General features: G+C 45.0%; 1 protein-coding gene and 1 pseudogene across 2 annotated transcripts; both read right to left on the bottom strand.

Moving 5' to 3' along the window:
• Positions 1-1,107: 1,107 nt before the first annotated feature.
• DCAF4 (DDB1 and CUL4 associated factor 4) lies at positions 1,108-23,027 on the bottom strand. 2 transcript variants are annotated; one of them, XM_016134774.2, is made up of 14 exons: positions 22,836-23,027; positions 17,648-17,744; positions 16,357-16,457; positions 15,774-15,931; positions 14,942-15,024; positions 13,587-13,689; positions 11,638-11,781; positions 10,713-10,762; positions 7,192-7,271; positions 5,802-5,897; positions 5,579-5,676; positions 4,568-4,741; positions 4,067-4,181; positions 1,108-2,718 (listed from the first exon to the last, which is right to left on the bottom strand). In XM_016134774.2, exons 2-14 carry the CDS (start codon positions 17,734-17,736, stop codon positions 2,525-2,527), a joined length of 1,485 nt encoding a protein of 494 aa, XP_015990260.1. In that variant the 5' UTR covers positions 17,737-17,744; positions 22,836-23,027; the 3' UTR covers positions 1,108-2,524. The 2 variants fall into 2 exon arrangements, with proteins under 2 accessions (XP_015990260.1, XP_015990259.1); XM_016134773.2 differs by having other exon boundaries at positions 5,802-5,900; positions 22,836-23,024.
• LOC107504941 lies at positions 19,873-21,262 on the bottom strand (annotated as a pseudogene).
• Positions 23,028-23,118: the final 91 nt, after the last annotated feature.

The following is a 23,118-nucleotide window of genomic DNA, read 5'->3' as shown; positions in this document are numbered from 1 at the left end:
TTACTCATTCTATCTTTCACTGTCACCTGGGGAACAGGGCAAAATGCCCCAACAGACCTACAAGTGAAAAATGCTTCGAGACTGTGCAACATACTAATCTTTGGGAACACTATGTTAACAAACGGACCAAAATGTTAAAAGTCAACTTCTCAGCTAAGTTTAACCACTTTTCATACAATCTAGACCAAATGTTAGGAGCAGTGACTGCTAACCGGAGATCAAGAACAAATTGCTAAATTTAAATTAGAAGTTTTGAAAGCCCCCTCCCCCCCCAAAGCCTAAGGAAAATCTAAAATGATTTTTTGATAACTGTATTTTCCTAACCAGAAACTTAAGCTATAGCAGAGTTGGAGTTAAGAAGGCAAATGGGGAGAGGGCCATACATGTTGAACCCACCTGGTATTCTCAAGTAGTCAGAATGTCTCCACTGTTTGCAGAGATCAAACTTGGGCTGAGTAGCCAACTGTGGGCTTTTGGCTCCACTGAAATAGTACAGAACCGCGGAGAAAGTGCTGCATTAGATGTGCAGTATCAGCGATTCCAAATTGCAGATCCTGTAATGAATGAACTTGTACATTGTGATAACTTAGACCTTGAGGTGACAAGAGATGAGTGGACACTGGCCACCTGGCCCCTTCTATCATATAGGTATTTCCTGGGACCAACGTACAAGTCAGTTTGCCAGGGTTACAGAGATACAGGGACAAGCTTTGAATGATCAAACACATAAGAACTTTGGTAATTAACAAATTGGTGCCAGAAAAATTTACCTGGTGGTTAAGTGTCATGAAATGTTAGCATCACATGTCACTGAGCCACTTCCTACTTTCTCCGTAGCACTAGTTGTGATATTTAAATATCGTCAGTGACTGGAGGTGACCTCAAGTTTTCTGGTTCCAAGTCCCAGCTCTCCACATGACAAAGTCTGTGACTGACTGGAGGCCAAGTCATTCAATATCTCTGCTCAGACTTCTCTACCTATAAAAATGTTAATAATTTTTATATTACTACTACTACTGTCCTACTTCATTTATGGGATGTTAAAGGATCAAGTAAGTGTAACATTCGTGTCCTGTAAAGTTATTTATAAAATGAGGCTCAAAAATATTTATTATAGCATAGCTCATTTATTCATTCTTGGTTTTTTTTGGATTTGGTTCCCTGTACATTAAGTTGTACTAGTTTTGGCAGGAAACAGATGTAAAGTTCAAGGAGGTAACTGAAAAGAGTTTAACTGGTGAAGCATCCTGGGCTGGCAACAGTGAGGTGCAGTTACCAGCTAGGTCTGAAAGGGCAAATGGAGAGAAGTTACTGGAACCCAGAGAGAGCCACATTCCAACAGAAGCCCTAGCCTTGGGTGGAGGAACATGGCCAGAGCCCCGCAAAGCCCAGCAGGAGGGGGGCCAGGGACTAACAATCCCACCTAACTCTCCTGCCCTCTCCTTTCCTGCTATATGTCCCACCAGCTAAACCCCCGGGGCTACAGAGCCAGTGAGATAGTCCATAGAGGTCAGCTTCCTGGAACACACACAGCAGGTGACAAGGGTACAGGTGGCTCCAGAGAGGCAGATGGAAGCTGCTCAGCAAAGCCATGCAGGCTGGTCTCAGTCTCTTTCTGTTTTTCTCACCCAAGATTTAAGTAGGCATTACTGCAGCTGCTATGTTGCTATAGCAGCCAAGTATCATGATCTAAATCATTCAAATCAACTCACCATACCATGTTTTTTTTTTCTAGTTTATTGTTTGGTAGACAAATTCTTTAACACTATAAATATTTCACAGATTGTTTCCCATAGGTTATAAAAAGTCAAAGCCAGTTTTCTTTGAGATGGGGCCCTTGAATCTGACATTCAAGTCATCATGATAGAAATAAGAGCTGCTGCACCTAACATTCTGAAGGTGCCTCGACAAAGGCATCTAGCACCTCAAAAGATCCATCTTTCCTTCTAATGCCTCTGAATGGTAATAAAAGGAGAGTCCCAGAGACCCGCTACTGATATGGAGTGTGAGAGTTCGATGACTCCAAACTCCAGCTGTAAACCTTCCTCTAGATACTCAGAGAATAGCCTTCCTTTTCTCTCTCAACTGGCTTTCTCAAGTACAGATACATGTCTTTCTGCGGCTCAGGCACCGACTACCTCAAGTCTCACCCGGTCTCATAGCTTCATGAAAGGGCTTTTGGTGAAAGTAGCTTTAATTTAGTTATTGCCAATCTTCATCCCTTAGAAAAAATTGTTTAAAAAGGGGGAAGGGACTATTCTAAGGAATTCAACCAAAGGAAATAGGTACCTTTTATGAAAAGGACTTTTAAGCTCTCTGAGCTCACAACTGAACTGAAATAACTTTACTGAAGTGTCTCCACATAAAACATAGCACCTTCTCCCCAGCAGCTAGACAGATGGGGATGTGTTCGCAGAGCATCCATTTAAAATACGCTCATTGGAAAGAGCAGTTATGGCAGAACTATGGCTACTCTTTACTTCCTTAAGTAAATTCCACATCCTTCAGGCTGCACCCTGCCGAATCAGCTGTAGGAGAAACAGTAAAGGTCCTGCTGGACAGCCATGAGCAGCCCCGGTGCTCCCTGGAAGCCCCCGAGCCGGGAAGAGAAGGCCACGCTGGGAACGTTGGTCCTGGAGGTGGGGTGTGGAGAGGGTATGGTTCTGAGCAGGTGGGCATCATGGAGGCTCCAGATTCTCGTGTAGCAGTCCTGGCCCACTAAGAGAGGGGAGGCACGTGGCAGGTTAGTGGGAGCATGCAGACGAGAACTTGCAGACATACGCACATGGCTTCTCACAATTCCTAAGGGCTAAACGTGATTCCATGTGAGCCAAAATGCAAAGTCACAAATGGAACTTTTTTCTACTGGTAACATGTGGTTTTGAAAATCAAAGTTATTACTCTGGTGCTCTAGAACCATAACTAGTTGCAGGTATTCGAAGTGACAAGATGCACTGGCTGACCGTGTGACACCCTGGATGGTTCACTGGGCATCCTGGCTAACGGGTATGCATTCTGCTCCTCTTGGTGTCAAGGGCTAGTCAAGAGGCAGCCCAACCCACTGGGTCTAGATGACATGCAATTGATTTCCTTTTTATCAAGTAGTAACCAGGACGATCTCATAACTTCGTCACATCCTGGCAGCCTGCCAGGAGCTGCCTCTCCCCAGAGCTCTTTCTAGTTTAATAGCTCAGTTCATAAGAGCAGGTAGTCTTCAGGACTAGAGTTGTGACGAATGTGACACCTAATACCATTGGTTACAGTAGCCCAGACACATGATATGTGCTACTAGAGATCTTCAGAGGAAAGAGAAGGGCAGATCTTAGGTGTTCGTGGATTTCACGTTTGTGCTTTTGACTGGCTGAGTGACTATGACCACAGGTGCTACCTCAGCTGTGGATGAATTCAGGTAGTACAATTCACCGAATGTTGTGAAGACAGAGAACATAGTCTTTAGTGTCAAAGGCCTACTATTTCATTTGTCATCAAACCACTGAACTTTCACACTATCAGAGTATTCTATAACCCAGAAACAGTATGATCTTGTAACTACTTTCAAGGGGGTTTAGTGGCTAGCCAGCTCTGCTCCTATTCTACAGATCGTGGATACATGGGGATGGTGTTAAAAGGACCAGGGATCAGTTTCTTTACAATGGCCTTAATTTCTTTTCTCAGCATGCTTTGGAGGAAATGTAAGCATGAAGAACAGGGAGCGTAAGCTTTTAACATGACAGTTGCACGACTAGATAATGAATGCTGACCTGGTGAACAAGCTTAAACCCTACACTTGGGTCTCCCAAGCTGCTGTGTTTTATTGCACCTAACCTGACTGTTGCTGAAGTGATGTTTGCCCACTGGTGTGAGAACAAAGGAATGTCTAACTGGTGAATGTTTAAACAGCTACTTACTAATGTCCAACTCTAGGTCCCATCTAGTCCCCTGACCCTAAAAGGCCATGAACCCTTTATTCAGTTCTATTTTAGAGTAAGTTCTCCTCTGCTGATTAGGATGCTGGGTGCCCTGAGGGACAGTATTTGATGGATGGACTCTCCCCTTCCCCAGGTACCTGCCACCACAATTCCTTCTTCCTCGTGCACGTGCAGGGGCAAGTGGGCGTACTCGTTCACATGACCTTCGTACTGCCTTATACACTTCGTGGTTCTTAGGTCCCACAGCTTGATCTGTGGGAAGAAGCACAAAGGGCCATTAAGGAGGGTCCAGCAGGTACACTGGTGAAACCGAGGCACGGAAGCCAGTGAGGGCGAGGTGGTCTCTGAAGAACTCTTCCAGTTAGGAAAATCTAAGCCTCAAACTCCTGAGCCCTAGAGTCCATCAAAAGCACCAGAGCCAGTTTCACGGCTGTCTAGACGAGACTGGCTCCCAGGGGCAGCAAAGCAGCTACCTTGCACAGCTCACAACTCACCTGGTGTCCAGCTGCCTTTCCCTGCTGCTGTCTGGCATGAAGGTATCCTCTGTAGAGCCCCTTCCCCTAACAGAGCCCCTCCACCTCGCAGACCTCTGCTGGGCCACCAGCTCCACTGGCTTGAGAAAGTCAGCGCTACCCTACCGTTCCAGCCATGTCGGACGCCATCAGGCATTGTTCTTCTTGGAGGATTTGCACAGACGTCACTGCCGAGTCATGGAATAAGCGCGTGGCCTTCCAGCCCTTGCCCTGATTTCGACAACGCAGATCAATGGCAAAGATCTCTCCGGAACGACAGCCATTAAACAGCAAAGGAGCCTGTAGAAAGAGGGACTGCTCGGTACTTCCCTCTACGGCTGGGAGGGGTGTGCCCTCCTGAACACAACCCCTGCCTCTCCTCCCCATTCCAGCCTCTGGGTTACAGGGGCAGGTGGAGACAGGCTGGTCAGGGTTTGAACCACAGTGGAATTGGAAGGGTTCATTATGAAAAAGGAAAAGAACTGGACCCCATGTGTCCCTCCAGGGCCCTCCCCAAAGGCTGCACTGCTCCTTAGGCCTCACTCTGGAGTCCAAGTGATGGCACTCTGTCTCTACCAAGGTCATTCATGATATGCTGGGGTAATGAATATGGAGAAGAGAGAGCAACAGTCCAGGTAAGACATGGGGTCCCAAACAGAGAAGGAAGATGAGGAAACCTGAATTAATGAACTCTGTGCTTACTGCTGGAAGCAGGTTGACACGTTCCCCTATCTGCATTTTTAAAGAGAAATGGCATTTTCTGTGGGTCGAGTCTTTGAAATGCAATAATGACTAGAATTTTGATTTTTAAATTTATAAAATGTGTAACTTAAAAGCTGTGTATGAAACTTTTAAGTGCTAAGAATTGGGACATAATTTATACATTAAAAAAATTACTACTTAAAAATGGCTAATAATTCATTTAAACAGGAAGCCGTTTAAAGCCAGTTTAGACGGGCCTTTCTGGATCAGCCAACTTTCACTCAGTGCATGCATATTCACCGAGTAACCATTAACGATGCCCTTTTTCCCTTGTAAAAGGGGGAGAACTAAATGCCACATGAGAATCCAATTTCAATCCACCAAAATTTCCACTCTTGGAAAACTTTCTATTAGGCCCATCCCAATCCAACCAACCATAAGAGCAAACTGCTGGGCCAAGACATCACTGCTGGTGCCAAATGACAGCCGGTGTCCCGTCACCACGTTGGTCACCAGGACCCACCGAGATAAGCCTGATAGAGACAGAGATGGGGCAGACAAAAATTACTTGCAGTCCAGGGAGAGGGACTGTGTGACGGGGGTTTAAGGTGTGATAAATCCTTTACTTTGGCGACCTGGGGTGGCAGCCACGGCTCACCTGTACTGAAGCAGTTATTCGCCTGGATGTTCAAGGACCACGCACAAGACCAGGCCCCAGGGATCCGAAAACTGCAGAGCATGCCAGGTCGGTCTCCTGCTGAGAGGAAAACTGAATGTAAATCTTGACTGCCCAACAGGCCATGAAGGGAGACCGTCCCCCCACCCCCCTCCCTTCACCCTGCCAGGCCAGTGATCCAGTGATCACCAGATTTGGGAAAAGCAGGAATAGCTGCTCAGGAATACCTTGGCCCCTATTCTGGGTTTTGTGGTAGCAAAAAAGAGACACTTAGCTGGGGTGCCTGGTGCAAAAGTGGTTATTCTGAGAGTGAATATGCGTATCTTTTCTGACGTCCCAGCAGAAGTGTTAAAAATATTAACAGCTATCGGGAGGGCTGTATGATGTTACGAATTAAATGGTTTCAATCCCAGATCATACTATTAGCTGTGTAATCTCAAGCAAAACATTTTTAAAAATCTTTATTGACAAAACATACATAAAGGGCATAAATTATAAGTATAAAATTTAATAAATTATCACTAGCCATGTAACCACCACCCAGGTTAAGAAATGGAACATTCCAGTACCCTCCCAATTGCTACAGCCCCACTCCTCCCCAAAGAGAACCACTGTTCTGACTTCCAACACCACAGATTAGTTTTTAGCTTTGTAAGGCAAATTCTGAACGTCTCTTTGCCTCAGTTTCCTCATCTGTAAACTAGTGATAATACACTCCTGCCTCACAAGTTTGCTATATGACGAAATGCCAGCACTAAGTGTGCATGAGCTCATTTAATCCTTCGTTTAACCTGATGGAACAGGTATTATCTTCACTTTACAGTTGTTAAGCAGTCTGTTCAAGTTGGGATTCATGCCAGACCTGCCTGAAGCCTGCACTCTCCTCTAACACCCCTGTCTAATTGATCCTAATTCTCTGGAAGACTGGAAACTTAATATCCAGAATGCTGCCAGGAAGGAGAAGTCCAGAATCTTGAATTGCCTGTAGCCAGAGAGAAATAAGTATCCCCGACAGAACTGGTCCCACTTTTGTGAATGATCGGTACAGGCAGCCCAAATATATATTCTCATCTTTTGTATTGGTTACATGCACTTAACTGTTCTGGCTGCTAAAATGACCCAAAAGGAGGACATATGTAAAGATGCACAATGCTTCTAGTACGAATCCTGGGTCAGGTTCAAGGAATCCTCCCACAGATGCTTCTGCAGGCTGTCACCCCTGCCAGCTGTGACCCAGGTTCACACAGCCCTTGGTTCCCAACCCTCCTGTCCGAGCCTTTTCCACAGAGCTTCGGCTGCCGTTGGCTGCTGGGAGACAGAGGACAGACACCTGTCCAAGCACCCTCTTATCCAAACCAAAAGGGCCTGGTACCTGGATGACTATTGACGAACAGTGATGCCGGGAGCAGGGTGGCGCAGCCTGGAGTCTCTGCAATTCCCATGAGGCACAATCTGGAAAAGCTGTTAAGGACAGTCAAGTACAAGGCTCTCCTCGGGGAGGAGAATGGGCATTAGCACCCTTCAAAAAATTATAAAAATAACACCCGTAAAGCCAGATTTCATACATTTACATTTTCCATATTTAGTTTCAGATTTTTTTAAAGGAAAAAAATGTCACATATACAGTTAAAAGCCCTCTGACCTCTTCCCAGCCCAATTCTCCCTTCTCCCCCACAGAGAAAAAAAATCACTATTCTAAAATTGGTCTGAGTTCTAGGCCATGTTATAATATTTCCACTACATGATATTTGGCCAGGAGTAATACGGTTGTTTATGTTTTAAAAACATATGTAAATGGCATCATGTAGAGTATCTTTTACAACTTTTCAATCTCCACTATCTTCTAGATTCATCTATGTTGATGTCTATAGCCCGTTCTTTCATTTTCACCGTGGAGCATTCTTTCATATGAATATATCACTATTTATCCAGTTTCCTGCTGATGGGCACTTAGGTTTTCTTTTCTTTTTTTGCTCTGCTGCTGGAATGAGCGCCTTCCTGTCTCCCACTCCCATGCGTGGGAGGCTCTTCTAGGCAGCGTTTCTTAAACCCATGGTAAGAATTTAATTTTACACACTCTGCTATATACACACAAATATTTGAAACAAGTTTTATAAAATATTTGCCCTTACTAAGTATGAAACTCTTGATATTTTCTAGTCTATTTCATTTTAAAAATATGGCTCACAAATTGATTTATGGCCCCTACTAACAGGTCACGACTTAAGTTTGAAAACTGTGCTCCCATGGTTATACTTAGAGCGGAAACGCAGGGCTGTAAGGTTCATGCACCTTCAACTTAAAGTGACTGTATCAATGTACTTATGCCAGCAGTTTCCCTCCATTCTCCACATTTGCCAAATCTTGGCACTATCAGACTTTTAAGTCATGTGGGTTTCTTTTTTAAACTGTTTCTTTATATTCTTTGCCAACTTTCCTATTGAACTGTCTTCTGACTGATTTGGTGCCCCTCCCCTCCCCCGCCACTTTCCTTCACAGCCAAAACGCTCAACAGGAACCTACATTTATTCCCTCTTCCTTGCCTTTCTTTCACTCTTCAGCCCACTGAAATCCAGGTATGACACTTACCTTTTCAGTGACATGTTTTCCCCAAGGTCTCCAATGAGCCCTTAGTTTCTAAATCTGATGAACACTTTCCGGTCTTGGCCCATGGTCATGCAGCACAGTTTCTAACTACACACTCCTTGGGCCTCCGCAACACCAGTCTCTTAGAGTTCCCTGGTCTAGATCCCAGGCCTCTTAGACTCACACCTCTCCTCTAACTCCTGCTCATTGGCTCCCTCTACACTGCCCACTTGGTCGTGCACCAACCTTCTGTCCGAGGTCTCGCCCTTGGCCAGCGTATCACCCGCACTGCTATATAAGAAATGACTCCATGACCACAATCTTCTAGGGGTATCCCACATCCAAAGCCCTACTTAATGCTATGCAATGTGCCGAGCTCTGTCTTGATTCTTCCTTCTGATGGGAGCTCTGTCTCTTCCTTCTCACGTGGGAATCACTTCCAGGAAGGCTGCCCAAATCCCTGCACCCCTCTTGCATTCAACTGCCCCACAAACATCACTGCGTAGACTGATCACCTGTTGAGCTGCTCATCTCTAGCACTTTGCACAGGGATTACATACGCTTAATAGACGTTAGTGGAATGGATACACACAGACCCCACTGAAAAATGTAAATATTTGCAAAGCAATCATCATGCAACATTCTTGACAATCTGAATGAGTGATATGTGCATGTCATTTTGCCTTGGGTGGCAAGCCCATGTTAAATATCTCTAGCATAGAGGCTGCTAAAACTATAAATGAGAACACTACAGCTAGGCAGCTCAATGCCTCCCTAAATAAATGTCTTTTGCATCTGGGTTTGGAGAGCGAGAATGTGGGGAGAAAGTCCTTACACAGGTATGCTTTCAATTACTGTGGCTGAAACCCAGGTTACAGTCAAAATGGATATTTACAGTCCATTATTGAGGATTTAATCCTTTAATAAGCCACAGGTTAACAATGAGTCCAGTAGTGTGGAATTTGGTCTAACCTTCCACCACTCTTTAGGGGAAACACACAGAATGTAGGTCTGAATAAGGTTCCATTTTTGTAAAGAAGTTTCATGATCTTCAGCAGCAGTAACGCCTGCACAAAAGCCTGAAGATTACCTGAAATGACCACTAGAGAACAAGTCACCAATCAAGCTACAATAGCCCAGCAGTCCCCAACCTTTCTGGCACCAGGGATTGGTGCTCCCATGAGAATCTAATGCCTGATGATCTGTGGTAGAGCTCAGATCGGAGGCGGCGATGCTAGCACTGGGGAGCGGCTGCAAATACAGATGAACCTTCGCTTGCCCACCGGCCTGCCACTCACCTCCTGCTGTGCATCCTGGTTGCTAATAGGCCACAGACTGGTACAAGTTGCCGCCCGGGGGTTGGGAACCCCTGCAACTTACAGAACACACAGTTCTGTGTTTGTCTGACATAAAATTTATAATCAGATATCTAATTCAGGCTTTAAAATCTTTGAAATAGTGCTGTGGAATAAATTAAAAAAAAAAAAAAAAACAGGTTCCAATTCAGCTATCATTTGTTTGAGGACCCATGACATGCCACGCACCGTGCTAAGTGCATTCACAGATGTTAACTGTTAACCTCATGACAGCTCATGAAGTAGGTGTTTGGTACAAGTAGTCATAGCTTCATGAACTCACTTATTATATGAACCAAGAACACGTGGGTTTGGGTTTGGGTCAAAGAATATTCTCCTCTGAAGTACATGATGGACAGTTGCCCTACGCATAATCAAGAGCCCCCAGGGATCCAGAAGAAGGGCCCAGCTACCCTGACACTACACTACTCCCAGCAGAAAAGCCCCGATGGCTCTCTGGGAAGGCAGAGACTAGAATAAAGAGTGCTCTACAGAAGGCCTCTTTGGCAGTGACCCTAGGCCCAGAGTTCGCAGACTCATGCCCCATGCCAAAGGCACCCCCTTCTCAGCCAGCCTCCCCAGGAGGCCCATCCCACCCTGGGACCACTGCAGCTCTTGGCATCTCCTTTCCTTCAAGAGGATTTGGGATTCTTTCCCAAAGGTTTATTGTTCCTTTCTGCTTTATTGCTCTGCTAAAGCATCAACTCTCAAGTTCCAGAACAGTGTCTGGCACAGTGACATGAACATCACCCCAGGGCACAACTACTTCCCTGTGCTCCATGGGAATCCTCGTTTTCTATCTATGTGAACTGCGCTTTCTGAAAGGGTTAAGAGTGGGTGCGGAATGGCCCAGACCTCTGACCACTAAGATGCCACCTCGCAAACCCCGCAGATGCCCATCAACATCAGGATGTGGCCTGCCCACCAAACCTCTTCCTCTGCCAAAAGATACAGAATGTGAGAATCCAAGTGATTCAGCGAGGCCCAGCAAACAGAGTTCACCTGGTGAGGAAGCACACAGCAGGATGGAAAGATTGGTCTGACTGCCAATCATGGAGAGAAAGACAAATGCTTTCCTGTAGAGTAACTTGTGGGGCTAAAGACCTTTTTCTAGGTCTCACTCCTTTAAAAGGACTGGAATAAGCATTCCAAGACAAGGAAGCTCCCTGCCCCATTAGGCAGTCTTAGAGGAAGTAGCCCCCAGGCCTCAGTCCTTCATTATCAGCAGGGGCCTCATAGTGAGACACCTGGTATACCCTCCAGGACAAGGATGACTTCCCTGCAATGGCAAGAAACAAACCTAACTGTATCTCGCTTTACCCAGAAATCATTTTCAACCTGTATCCATCCTGTGGCTCATGTTAACAAAACAGAAAGTCACAGCTTCTTATGAATCCAGTTGTCACCCCACTGCAATTTAAAGGTTGCCCCTTAGACAGCGAGCTCCTTATACTTATATAAAGCTCAGTGTCAGCCACAGACAGGCTGAGTGACTGATGCACCATCCTGAGGCACCAGGAGGACCCTCCCCCCAGGCTGCTGCTGCCCGCCTCCCAGGACCTGCCTTTGCCAGAACCTGCCTTTGGATCTACTCGATCCTCTTGAAAGGAAGGTCCTTACAACCAGTTAAAGAACCACTGCTTCAAGCTTCTCCCATCTAAATTCATTTCTCCTCCAAGACAAGAAACTTTAGAGGTCCTTTTCTTCCCCTTTGGGTTCTCAGGATCTACAACTCCACTTTCCCCTTGGGAAAATGAGATAACTGAATATTAGCGTCTTCACAAATTTCTCTCCTCTGCTCTGAATTTGGCCAGCCACTGCAGTGCCCTTAGATCCAAGGCAAAGTGGCTGCAAGGCTAAAGGGAAGGCAGCCGTACCTTTCGGTTGGTGAAGTAGAGGTTTTCGTGCATATGCACCCTGAATGTGGGGGGCTTTAGCCCACGCAGGCTGATGATGCCGTACTTGGAGCCTCCAACTCTGACATCGTTCACTGTGAAGAGCCGGTCACTGTTGGTATCTGCCTGGAGGGGGAAAGTGGATTGTAGGTGACCTCCCGGGCCTAAGACCATGAAGGAGCATAGAGATGATCCAATTTGCCCCTACTTGGTACAGCCATCGCTGGGTACAGGTGTCTGATCTCGCAATTCAGGAACAGGGATGAGGATGGCAGTAAGGGGGTGTGGCCAGGAGGTCTGCACAGAACCCCACTTAGAACTGGGTTTGGAAGAGTCCTAATCTCCACCCAGAGAAATGTGGTGACAGAGCATGTGGCCATCATGAAAGCCACACACCAGTTAAGCTGTCAAGGGCAAAAAAAAGATACAAAATTGCATTCTCATTACACAGGCACCATGATTACCAAAAAAAAAAAAAAAAAAAAAAATTGCACTAAAAAAAAAATTTACAATAGAAAAGGCTGTGTTGGGTTGTGGGTTATTTTTAAGATTTTTTTTTTCATTTAAAAAATGTGTTTAATAATTTATTTCAAAGAAAAAACTATGCATGTATTGTATATATATTTATAAATATATACACACATATACATATGAATTTGAATGCTAGTAAAACCGCACTCACTTTGCAAGTTTACTTAGCAAGAACGGTTACATTCCTGAAGAATCATTACCAGAGACTAGAGTCAGATCTGAAAAACTGATCCCTGGGTAGCAAACCACCCTGCACAACCCTCTGGTCATTCCAGCCAGCCAGTAACTCTGGGTGATGCAGAAGGTCTTCCACGGGCCAGCCCACAGCTTGTGTGAGATCACGTGAGGACGGGGGTGCTCAGCCTATATTAAGCAGCACATGCACACTGACCTCCACCACCATGCCCCAGTTTACTGAAGAGCCCAGGGAAGGGCTCCTGAGGGGAACCCACAGCAAGGAAGTACTCAGGTCAAACTGTGTCCCCAAACACATATGAAGAGTAAAGCCATAAGAGAGAAAGTGAGTCCTGACCCCCAACTCTCTGTATGAGGAAGGGCTCTGCTGTCAGGGTCTCCTGGAGCAAGATGTAAGGGTTAATTCTGTAGCTTCAGCCCCCTGGCCTGTCAGCAGACTAGGCCGAGGCTCTCCGTTTTGTGTCTCTCTCTTACCCTCCTTGGCTTTCCCTAGACCTCTAGGAAGGACAGCTTCCTAGGCAGGCCACACTCTCCTACGGCCTCGAGTTCCCAGTCTAGCTGAGTGGTCTGGCTTCTTCTATTTACAGTGGACCCTCTGCCAACATTTCTCTGGCCCCAGGACTCAAGCAGTTGGCCCTGGCTTCCAGCCTGGGTCTAACCGAGAGCAGAGAAGACATTCTGCTCCCTGCAAATGACGTGATGAAGGTGTGATGGATGTGTAGGCTCAGGGACACAGGCCTGCAGGCCCCTGCCACTTAAGTCAGGGACAGCAAACAAGGGAGGAACAGGCTGTTACTACTGAGGACACTGGAGCTTCAGGTTTGGCCACCAAATACTGTCCAGTATAAGAAGGATTAGAAACCCCGTCCACTGTGTACCCTTTTGATTGTGTACACAACACGTCCAAGGGAAAGTTACTTTGTGATAGCTCTCAGTCAATGTGTGGTGGGCCCTGGCTCTCATGTCAAATGACGGAGCTGTAGTAGGGGTGACGATGGTCTCCATGCCCTGCCCTGCCAGCTTGGCACCTGCCAATAGGTAGCCAACAGGTGCTTATTAAAACCATGAAACCCAGAGGACACCACCTACTATCATGCAACTGGCATCTACACAGCCAGGCTTGATGGAAGCCACTGCTAAGCCACAAAGTGTCAGGGGATAGCAGTCATACCCCTGGCACCCACAGATAGCTCCCTCTCACTCACCAGTATGAGGTTAAATCGGTCGTTTGCCAAAGCGGACGGATCCGAGCTGTGAATTTGGACCTTCTTCCTCTGCATGCAGCTCACTCGAAGCTCATGGGCTAGACTGCAGAGGGGAAAGAGAGGGCATAGGTGCCATACCGAAACACCCACGAGGAAGGTTCGGGGTGGGGTTCTACCCTGTCCCATACCCTGGAGACCATCTCACCCAGTCAGCCTTCTCCATATTATTTCTCAGCAATGAAACTGAGCAAGATCCCCCCAAAATTCAATTTTAAAACTAAGGAAAACTAAAGCAAAGAAATTGGCCCATTCACAGGATCAAAGAAAGTCAGAACTACAGGAATTTGGTTTTGGATCATCTAGTACAACTCTTTCTTTTGAGACCAAGAGAAGGTACCTGAGAAATAAAAGAACACACTGAAGGACACAGCTAATGGGAAGAGCCCAGGCATGCAGCCGCCCACCTGTCTGCCCCATTCCCTGTCCACATCAAAGCATCTTTAAGGGTGAAGAATAGATCTTTCAGACCAGACTTTTAACTTTTTAAAATTTTTTTATTTTTCAATTAGAGTTGACATTCAGTATTATTTTCTATTATAGACCTTTAATTCCTCTAGGGAAGTAATGGAGAGGCATGTCCCTACCTGCCCTGACTTATCCCTCCTGCATGGCTGGCCCACCCTGAACGTGGCCCTGCTCCTTGATGAGAGCTGTGTCCCCTATAAGCCACCCAAACTCATGTTGTTTCTTCACCTGCCCACACATAGCAGGAGGCAACAGAACACAAGGTTAGGAGCTCAGGCCTTGGAGTCAGACAGATCCTGTCCTGTCTCACTTTACCTAGAGAAAAATCACTCTGATCTTCTTCTGGAAACTGGGGGAAGTATCAACCTATCTCATGGGGTTTTAGTTAAAATTATATGAGAAATCACAAGTATTTAAAGTTTAGTACACATACATCCATTTAATGCTCTATTTTTGGTGACGACCCATTAGATAAAGGAAAAAAAGGAGGCAGAAATCTCACAGCAATGAAGTTATAATACCTACTATTAAGTAAACATGGTTTATGAGTAACAGAGGGAACATCCTGAGAAATTTCTGCCCAGTTTCTCTGCCTAGATTCCCTCTCCTCTCCCCTTGGTCCCCTACAGGAGTCTCCCCACTTGCTCCAGAGGGAAAATGATTGTCTCAGGCTGGTTTCAGCAGCAGAAGGCAGGCTGTGAGCTGGGGTCCCTCAATCATAGCTCCTCCTCACAGAGTACCTACCTGGTTTCCTGACTGGATTCTTGGGCAATGGAAATAAAAAAGAGGAAAAGAACATTCATGAAGGAAACAATGAGGCACTGACTTACCGGCAATAACTGGTGACATTGAGAAAACCCAGCTTGCTTTTTTGTATCAAGGAAGATGCATTAAACCCCATCCTGGCTATTTTCTAAATCAAAAAAAAAAAAAGAAAAAAAAGATAGTTTTAGTGAGATTTTATGTTATGGGATAATGGAAAATGTTTTTAGTTTCACAGGATGCAATCAAGAAACAGGTTCTAAGTTGACGGAAATTATATGCATAAAAATGTGACTGTCTCTTCTCCTTAGCAAGAGAAGAAGTATATCACAAGGAAGTATTTGTGAGCTATAAAGTCCGCTCAGCGCCTCTGTCCAAGGCCTCCATCAATTTATACCTGAGGAGATGAAGCCACCAAACTAGTGAGTGCAAGAACAGCACTGGACACTCAGATCTGCATCGTGCTTTTTGTTCAACATATGGTGACCCTGCAGCCAGGATTTTGCATTCTGTTGCCCCCATAATCAACAAAATGTCCTGGCATCTGATTTCCAGAAGGGATACAAGAAACACTCATATCCAAACCACATTGACCTGACTTTCTATTTAAAATATACAGTTACTAAAACTGTGTCATGCTGCTTTTCAAGATTCCTTCAGGGAAGGACAAAGTATTAGAATTACTGGTAGAACTTAGCAAAAAGAAAAAGCGGGTTGGGAGAAGATCTCTTGCTTATTCTTACTCTCTTCTTCAGGTTCCTGGCAGGAAAAACACCACATTCTCTAAAACGCACTATGCTGAGACTAAGGGGGGCATTTAATTGGCTCCTGCTTTCGGCAGCGGATGGAGGCTGGCAGGAGTGCAGGGGGCAGGGCGGCCCCCAGGAAAGCGGAGCCCACCTTTTTCTGCTTGTCCTCCTCCTCTAGCAGCTGCAGCCTCTTGTGCTCCATTTCCTTCTGCTGGATGCTCTCCTTCGTGAGGGGGTTGCAATTGTTATGTCCCGGGAGCAAGCGGAAGTAGCGATTCTTTTCAGGGTCAAAGTAATACCCCGGTAGATCTTTAGTCAAAAGAAATAAAATCCACCTTAAAACACTATGAACTGACCCACCCAGTAAGGCGTCCAGTGGCCTGTCCACCACCCCTTAGAGCTGCCTGTCTTTTCTGAGGGGCAGAAGGTAGGCTAGCATTGTCGGTCACCATCCGGAGCCCAGTTCCATCCTGCGGGGAGCCGTTTGCCTCAGGATCACCATTCTTGACACATCCAGCTCCTCCCTTAGTGTTTCAATTTGCTCCCAGAATTTCCTCTAGGCCAGGAATGGGATGGTGACACGTGGAGTATACCACGCGTGCAAGTGTAGACACCAAGGACTGAGGAGGAAGGGCAGCCAGAACAGACATAACCAGATGATGATGAGGCAGGCCTCGGTTTCATCTTTGCCCACAGGCAGGGCCAGAGGAGGCCTATCCAGCAGACTGCCCTACCTGGCACAGAAGAACTTCCAGCTGTGCTGGATGAGGTCGATGGGGCCTCCTCGTCGCTGTGGCCGGAATCCTGTGGGCTTTGCTGTGCCCCTGTGTTGCACCTGTTGATACACAATCATGGTAGCTGGCAGTGAAGGGCTTGAGTCCCAGTCATTCTTTGTGGGGTCCTGGGAGGGGGCGGGTCAGGCAGTTCCACAACCTTTACCCCTGACCCTTTGACCTTTGATTACTTAGGGAAAATTAACCCCTTTTTTCTTTGAAGGCAGTTTACCTACTGCAAATACACTGAAGTTAGGGCAAGGTTTTGGTTTTTCATCGTTAAGAGAATGCATGTCACAGTAATTCCCTTTTCTTATCTCCTCACTTAAGCATTTCATAAAGAAGAGAACAGAAATCTTTGCCAATAAGAATTTCACCAGGTTGGCTCATTTATCAGTTCAATAGCAGTTATAAGGCTAAGTGAATTTCATTATTTATTGAATTCAGCAGTACAAAGAGTTTAAATTTTACTTGGCTACCCAATCTTACAGATAAAGAAATTGGGGTCGGGGCATAGAGGTGATCTACTCAGTAATACTGATATAGAGCCTTTGTTTAAACACTCATTTTCCAAAGCTACAAGTGGTTTCTGTGGCAAATATAGCTAAAGGATATAACGATATAACAAAAGACCTAATTTTAGAATCCTGATAAAATCCTCTTTAAAATCAAGAACCTCCCTCTCCCCACACCGAAAGGAGTATAAACTGCAAAACTAGGTTGAAGGAATGAAAAAAATTTTAAAAACCTTCCTCTTTTGTCTATAAATACTTTGCATGATTTCAGAGAAAATTTATTCTCCCTTTTTATGGCCCAGAGCTTCCTGTGGTAGCTCATCTGTGATCAGCAGCAGAAGAAAGGAAAAATTAAGTGTCATGACAAATGTCTCTGCTTCTGGTCCAAGGACTACTAGTCCACATGGAGCCCAGAAGGTGGCTGTCCAGAGTGTTTCCACACAGCTCTGCCAAAGCTGACTTGAGACTCTTCTTGCACAGGTCACATCTTGCTGCATGTTGTACTCTTGTGGGAAGGCCCGGGGCCCAAAACTATCCATGGTTCTTTCAAAACATACAAACAGTGGACACTGTCCTGATCTTTCCACAATATTGGTCAAGTCTGGGACTCTGTTAGGAATGCAGACTCTCTTGTCGGGCCCCGCCTCACTCTCTGCATTTTGATGAGGCCGCCAGTGACGCATGTGCATGTGAGGGTGCTGGACAATGCTAGAACCACGCCAGGAAACAGCACTTGCCTCTCGTTAGAGCCGTGTTGTCTGAACCAAGGGTTCTGCCGCTGGCCCCTCCTCCCAGGCCTTCTACTTTTCCAGTTGGTTTTATGCATGTCTGCTCCTATAAGAGAAAAAAAAAAAATTACATATAAATGTGTGTGCACTTTTCTATTTGCTTCTTGGAGTTGCTTCACGTTCAGAAGTAGGCAAAAGGCTGGCCCAGTCTGAGTTATTATCAAAGCGGCCACACCAAGCCTCACCTGTGAAGGGCTGCCTTCAGGTAGAGATGGATAAAATCCAGTGCGTCTGTAGCCACTTCTCTGGCTGCATGCAGTTCTCTTGCCTCATAGTTGACACCTGGCCTGACAACTGCTAACCTCCATTCCCTGGGTCACTGTGTAAGCTGTTGACAAACTCTCACAATGACTTTAAGACAGCAGTTTGAGTCTGGCATAAGAGCTGTCTTGGGTTATTCTTCTTTCCTTTCCTTATGAGATAACACCAGAGCATATAATAATTTTTCTTTCGATCTAGCTTTATAAAGAATGTTTTAGCTTCTTCAAGTACACTAGCTATTAAAGGATGTGCACATGCTTTTTTTTGACATAAGAAATAAGATTAAAGCTCTTCTTAATTACACTGATTTGCCATAACTATTTTGAGTAGCTTTATCAAATCTTATCTTGTATAGCCTCAATCTGTCACTTGATCATCAAATCATCACAAGTTTTAACACTGGGAATCTCATTGGTTCTTAAAAAGACTGAACTATGGTCCATGGACCAGTTACTGTGAGTTTCAGGCTTTCTCAACACTTGGTGATTTTTTTTCCCTCCACTCACTGAAGACACTAACGACACCTTACCAAATACATTTTAAAACCACATTCAAATGCCACAACAAAATCAGAAAAAACTTCTAGGGCTGAATGCAACCAAAGAATAAATTAGAAATCTATTTGCCTTTATTTCCCAACTTCCACTTTTGGATGTGGAATGCCTCTTAGCATCAAATGAGCACTAGAGGTCTGGACCTATATTCCAGAATTGAGCATTTATTTAACACTTCCATGTCAACCTATAAGACGGTGAGGTGAGGCTACTTCAATACAAAGAAAAGGAAGAGCAATTTAGTGCAGTACTTAACCAAATTCTGTAACAAATTCCTTGATTTGTTGGTGGGAACAGTACAATGCTGCAGCCACTTTGGAAACAGTTTCACACTCCTCAAAAGGCTCGACACACAGTCACCATACAACCCAGCAAAACCCAGCAGAAAACATACGGCCATACAAAAAATCTGAACAGGAACATTCATAGCAACGTTATTCATATTTGCCTAAAAGTGGAAACAACCCGTAATTCCATCAGTTGACGAATGGATAAAAACGTATGGCACATCCATACAGAAGAATGGTATTCAACTGTAAAAAGAATGGAGAGCTGCTACATGCTACAATATGGATAAACCCTGATAATATTACGCTAACTTAAAGAAGTTGGACACAAAATTGTAATGATATAGTGTATATGAAATCTCCAAAAAGGGCAAATCCAGAGGGAGAAAGGGGGAGAGAGAGACACAAGTGTTTTCCAGGAGCAGGGCGAGAAGAGGCAGAGAATGAGGAGTGAGTAATTGGTACAGGGGACCTTTTTTTTTATTTTTATTTTTTTAAGCTTTTTGAAAGTCTATTTTTCTGTATTGAAGAATCGTTTTTTTGCCAGTTATCCCAAATGAGTTGATAAATGCTCTGACTAAATTATTTCATATTTTCAGAAATAAGAGTGACTAATTATACCTTTTTTATTAACTAAGTGGCAGTTTGGTAAAATTTGTATAGAATTTTTAAATGATTTATGATGTTCCATATTTACTTGTTTTTTTAAGCAATATTCCACCAAATTACTAGCTTTCCAAAAGTACACAATACTTTAGTACGATAGAAGTTTTGTTTAAAACCAAAATGAGATGAATATAACTTTTATTTATAACCCATTTGCCATTTAGAAAAAAAAAAAGTGCTGCATTTCTAGGATTTGACATTTTCAGCAATGGAACTATTGCAATCGAACTATTAATAACAGCTTGATGTCATTTGTTTCCAAAGACTATGTATATACTAGAGCAATGCAAAAGTAATAATAAAAGCGAGATATTTCATGGCAGACTTTGGGGGTGAGGTTAGGACTGTAATCCATGAGTTATCTCAGGGTTAAACTAAGTTTAAAAATTGAAAACACCTTCATGAAACAAAAGTAAATATAGAAGTCATTCTGTATTTAATTAGAATGACTAGGTAACAGATAAGATCCTTTTCTGGGGTCAACCTAAAAGAAGCTAAGTGAAATTGGTAGATCTTTTAGTTTTGTTATTTACTTCCTCTATTTACTACTTCTATCACACTCCCAGCCAGGTACAGTACATTACTATGAAGTACCGTAAACTCTGAAAGGGGTGGGGGTTTCATATATTACTAAGAAGGAGGTTGAAAGACTGGGTGTGTAATATCTTTAAAATCTTCATTTTGGGTCAGCATAAATGTCCTTTAATTTTATTCTCTATTTTCAATAGCATTTCATTTTGAGGTTTAACACAGCAAGCCAGTGCAGTATAGTAATCCTGGATTCCGAGTCATTTCAAGATGAAAATGGAAACAAGTAAACTAAAGAAAATTAATTTTCTTAACATTGAACTCTTCATCTCCTGCTTGTACATCTTCTCTTAGTCGATAGGTGGACACTTGTCCTGGTCCAAATACACTCTTAGCTGACAGTACTCTGAAAAGGCAACTTTGATTTGGCTCTTACATCTAAATGAGATTGATACTGTTGGACACCAAGAGTTCTGAAAACCTCTAAATCTTCTTCCTGGTCCATCAATTTTTTATATATTTTGGCAGACAGCAGAGTATACCTCTGAAGCTTTGCTGTGAATAGCATTTTAATAATGATAAATTCTGAAAATATAGTCTTTATGTCCTTTATTTTATTCTTTTCAAATAAAAAACTGCCAACAGTTTCTTCTGGATGAGAATTGTTTGGGTAGCATCCACTGTAGCTCTCTGTAACTGGGTTTAGCCAGTCAAATAACATGTTGGTCAATTTGCTGGCTTGTCCTTCCTAATTCAGGTAGCTGCTTAGCTTCTCCACTCCTTGCTATTAATGTTGCTATGAGGTCATCCCATTTCACTTTCACAATGGTTCCAAGAGCTTTCTAAGATTTAACTCCTTCAGCAGCAAATCTTTCAACCTCCACTTGTCGATAATCCTGAAGTTCGGAACTCTTGAGCATTTTTTGCTTCAAATTTGGGGTCTCTGTAGAGACCTACTCCTGGATCTCATTCACAGGGAGGGAGATTGGCTTTGCCTCACAGTCTGGGAGTTTTCTGCAAAGGGGCGGCAAAGATTTGGCTCTGATATCCAAAATGCTTTTGTTTTGAGTGTCCTCCAGTTTCTCAGATAACTTGCCCTTCCCCTGCCCTAAGACACTATTCCTGGCCTGGTGCAGCCTGGAAGGTGTAGACCAGGAAAAGGCCTAGACCAGGAAAAGGCCTAGAGGCTTGTAGGGTGGGGGCTGCTGCACTGGGCTCTGGGGAGTTGTAGGCAGCCTCCCTCCGGGCTTCAGAGCATGGGAGAGCATGGTGGCCGAGGTGGTAGCCTCCAAACCTCAGGCTCTCCTTTGTCCCTTTAATTTATTTAGTCCAGGGTGGTAGGCCCAGAACTACCTCAAGGGCTGAAATTCAGTGTGTGCAGAGGCTCCATTTGCCCCACCCAATCCCTTAGGATGGGTGGCTCGAGCAGCTGGTCCTCAACATCCTGCCTAGCACAGGGGCAGGGGCCTGGGCTGAAGCCCAACAAGGTGCCTCTCCAAGACATCTGAGCTGCACTGGGGCCATGGGGTTTCTTTCTGGGGTGATGAAAATGTTCTGGAGTATGAGATACCACGTGATGATGACATAACGTTGCAAATATAAAACCCACCTAATTGTACACAGTAAGATGATGAATTCTATCTCAAAAACAAAAACTATTTACTACAGCAATACTAGAAGATTTAAAGTGAGAAACATCTTAAATATCCAACAATAGGAAGATTAAGATTACAGAGACTACTGAACTGTACTGTGGAAAATGCTGATGCCACTGTAAAGCAGAATACAAAATGGCCTCCACAAGGAGCTGGCCATGTCCATCATGAATTGGTATTTTTTAACTCCACAAATGAGGAAACAGGCTTAGATGGCTAAGCATTCTGTCCAGAAAGACACATGAGTGGTGGTTCGGGGATTCCACCTGTGCAGCTCTGGCCCCTGGGCTTGCTGACCCACATAAGACAACCCTCAACTACGATCTCCACTGTTATTTAAAACTAGAGTTTGGGGCTTTGGAATTTTGTTTGTTTCCTCAAGGAAGTTGTTGCATCAGTTTTCTTTCTCCCTTGCTGTTTGATTCACAAAGTCTGCAGACCACTCCACTCCCATCAAGGGGAAGGGGGTATCATGATTTCAGAAGCGAAGTGAGCAGACGACGAGGCTTCCCACACACGCCACTACTGGTATAGAAAAGGTAGCTAACACAACTCGGTGTGGAAATTAACTTGGAAAACATGGGTTCAACAAAAGGACCCACCTCTTACTAGTTTGTGCATTACCTTGGGCAAGTGACAATCTCACTGGGCCTTTTACAGCGCCTGACAAAGGTACTATCTCCTACCTATGTCACAGAGCCAGTGCTCCGAAACTTCATTAATGTTTGTACAGCAATAGCACAGTAAGCACTCAATCTGTGTTAGCTGTTACGCTGACCTGTCTGAAAAAATCAATCACAACCTGAACTTTCTGGGAAACCGCCGCCTAAGGCCCGCAGTCTGGCCACTGGCAGGTGTTGAGTGGTACCTTCCGCATCGGAGTTTAGAAAAAAAAGCTCTTTTAGGTCAGACACTGAGCGTCAACACTCAGTTTCCCTCCCCCAGTGTCTGCGGCTGCAGAACCGACTCGACAGGACAAACTGGACTCCACGCGCCTACGAATCCGGCACATCAAGAGCTCGCTGGCCCAGCCCCCCACCCACGCCACGATCAGGCCGGCGACACACGTGCTCGGCCCCTCCCCGCCCCTTCCTCCCACGCCCCTGTCGCACCCCAAGCTCCGTAGGGGAAGAAGCAGCAGCCCCTGGGTTGATGCCAATAGTCACCCCAGCTGGCACAAACTTACTCTATTAGAGGATCCTCTCTGGCTCTCCCTCGGGCCCAGGCTCCGCAGAAGCAATGGTGAAGCGTGGAAGGACCCGGAAAGACCCGATATAGCGTCCGCCAGTTAGCTGCGTCGGTTTTTGTGTTGTCTCAACGGATAGGGCCATGGCGGCAGCTCCTTCCTTCTCATTGGACGTGGCTTCTGACCGTTTGCGCCAATAGGGAGGATCTTACGAAGAGGGCGGGGGTTTAGAGTTTCGGCTCCGCCCAGGCCTGGCGTAAAGGCCGCGTGTCCGCAGGCGTGT

This window comes from Rousettus aegyptiacus, unplaced genomic scaffold, assembly GCF_014176215.1.
Source record: "Rousettus aegyptiacus isolate mRouAeg1 unplaced genomic scaffold, mRouAeg1.p scaffold_m13_p_3, whole genome shotgun sequence".
Taxonomy (NCBI): Eukaryota; Metazoa; Chordata; class Mammalia; order Chiroptera; family Pteropodidae; genus Rousettus; species Rousettus aegyptiacus.
Note: the sequence above shows the minus strand (reverse complement) of the source record. Positions and strands in the feature narration are given on the sequence as shown.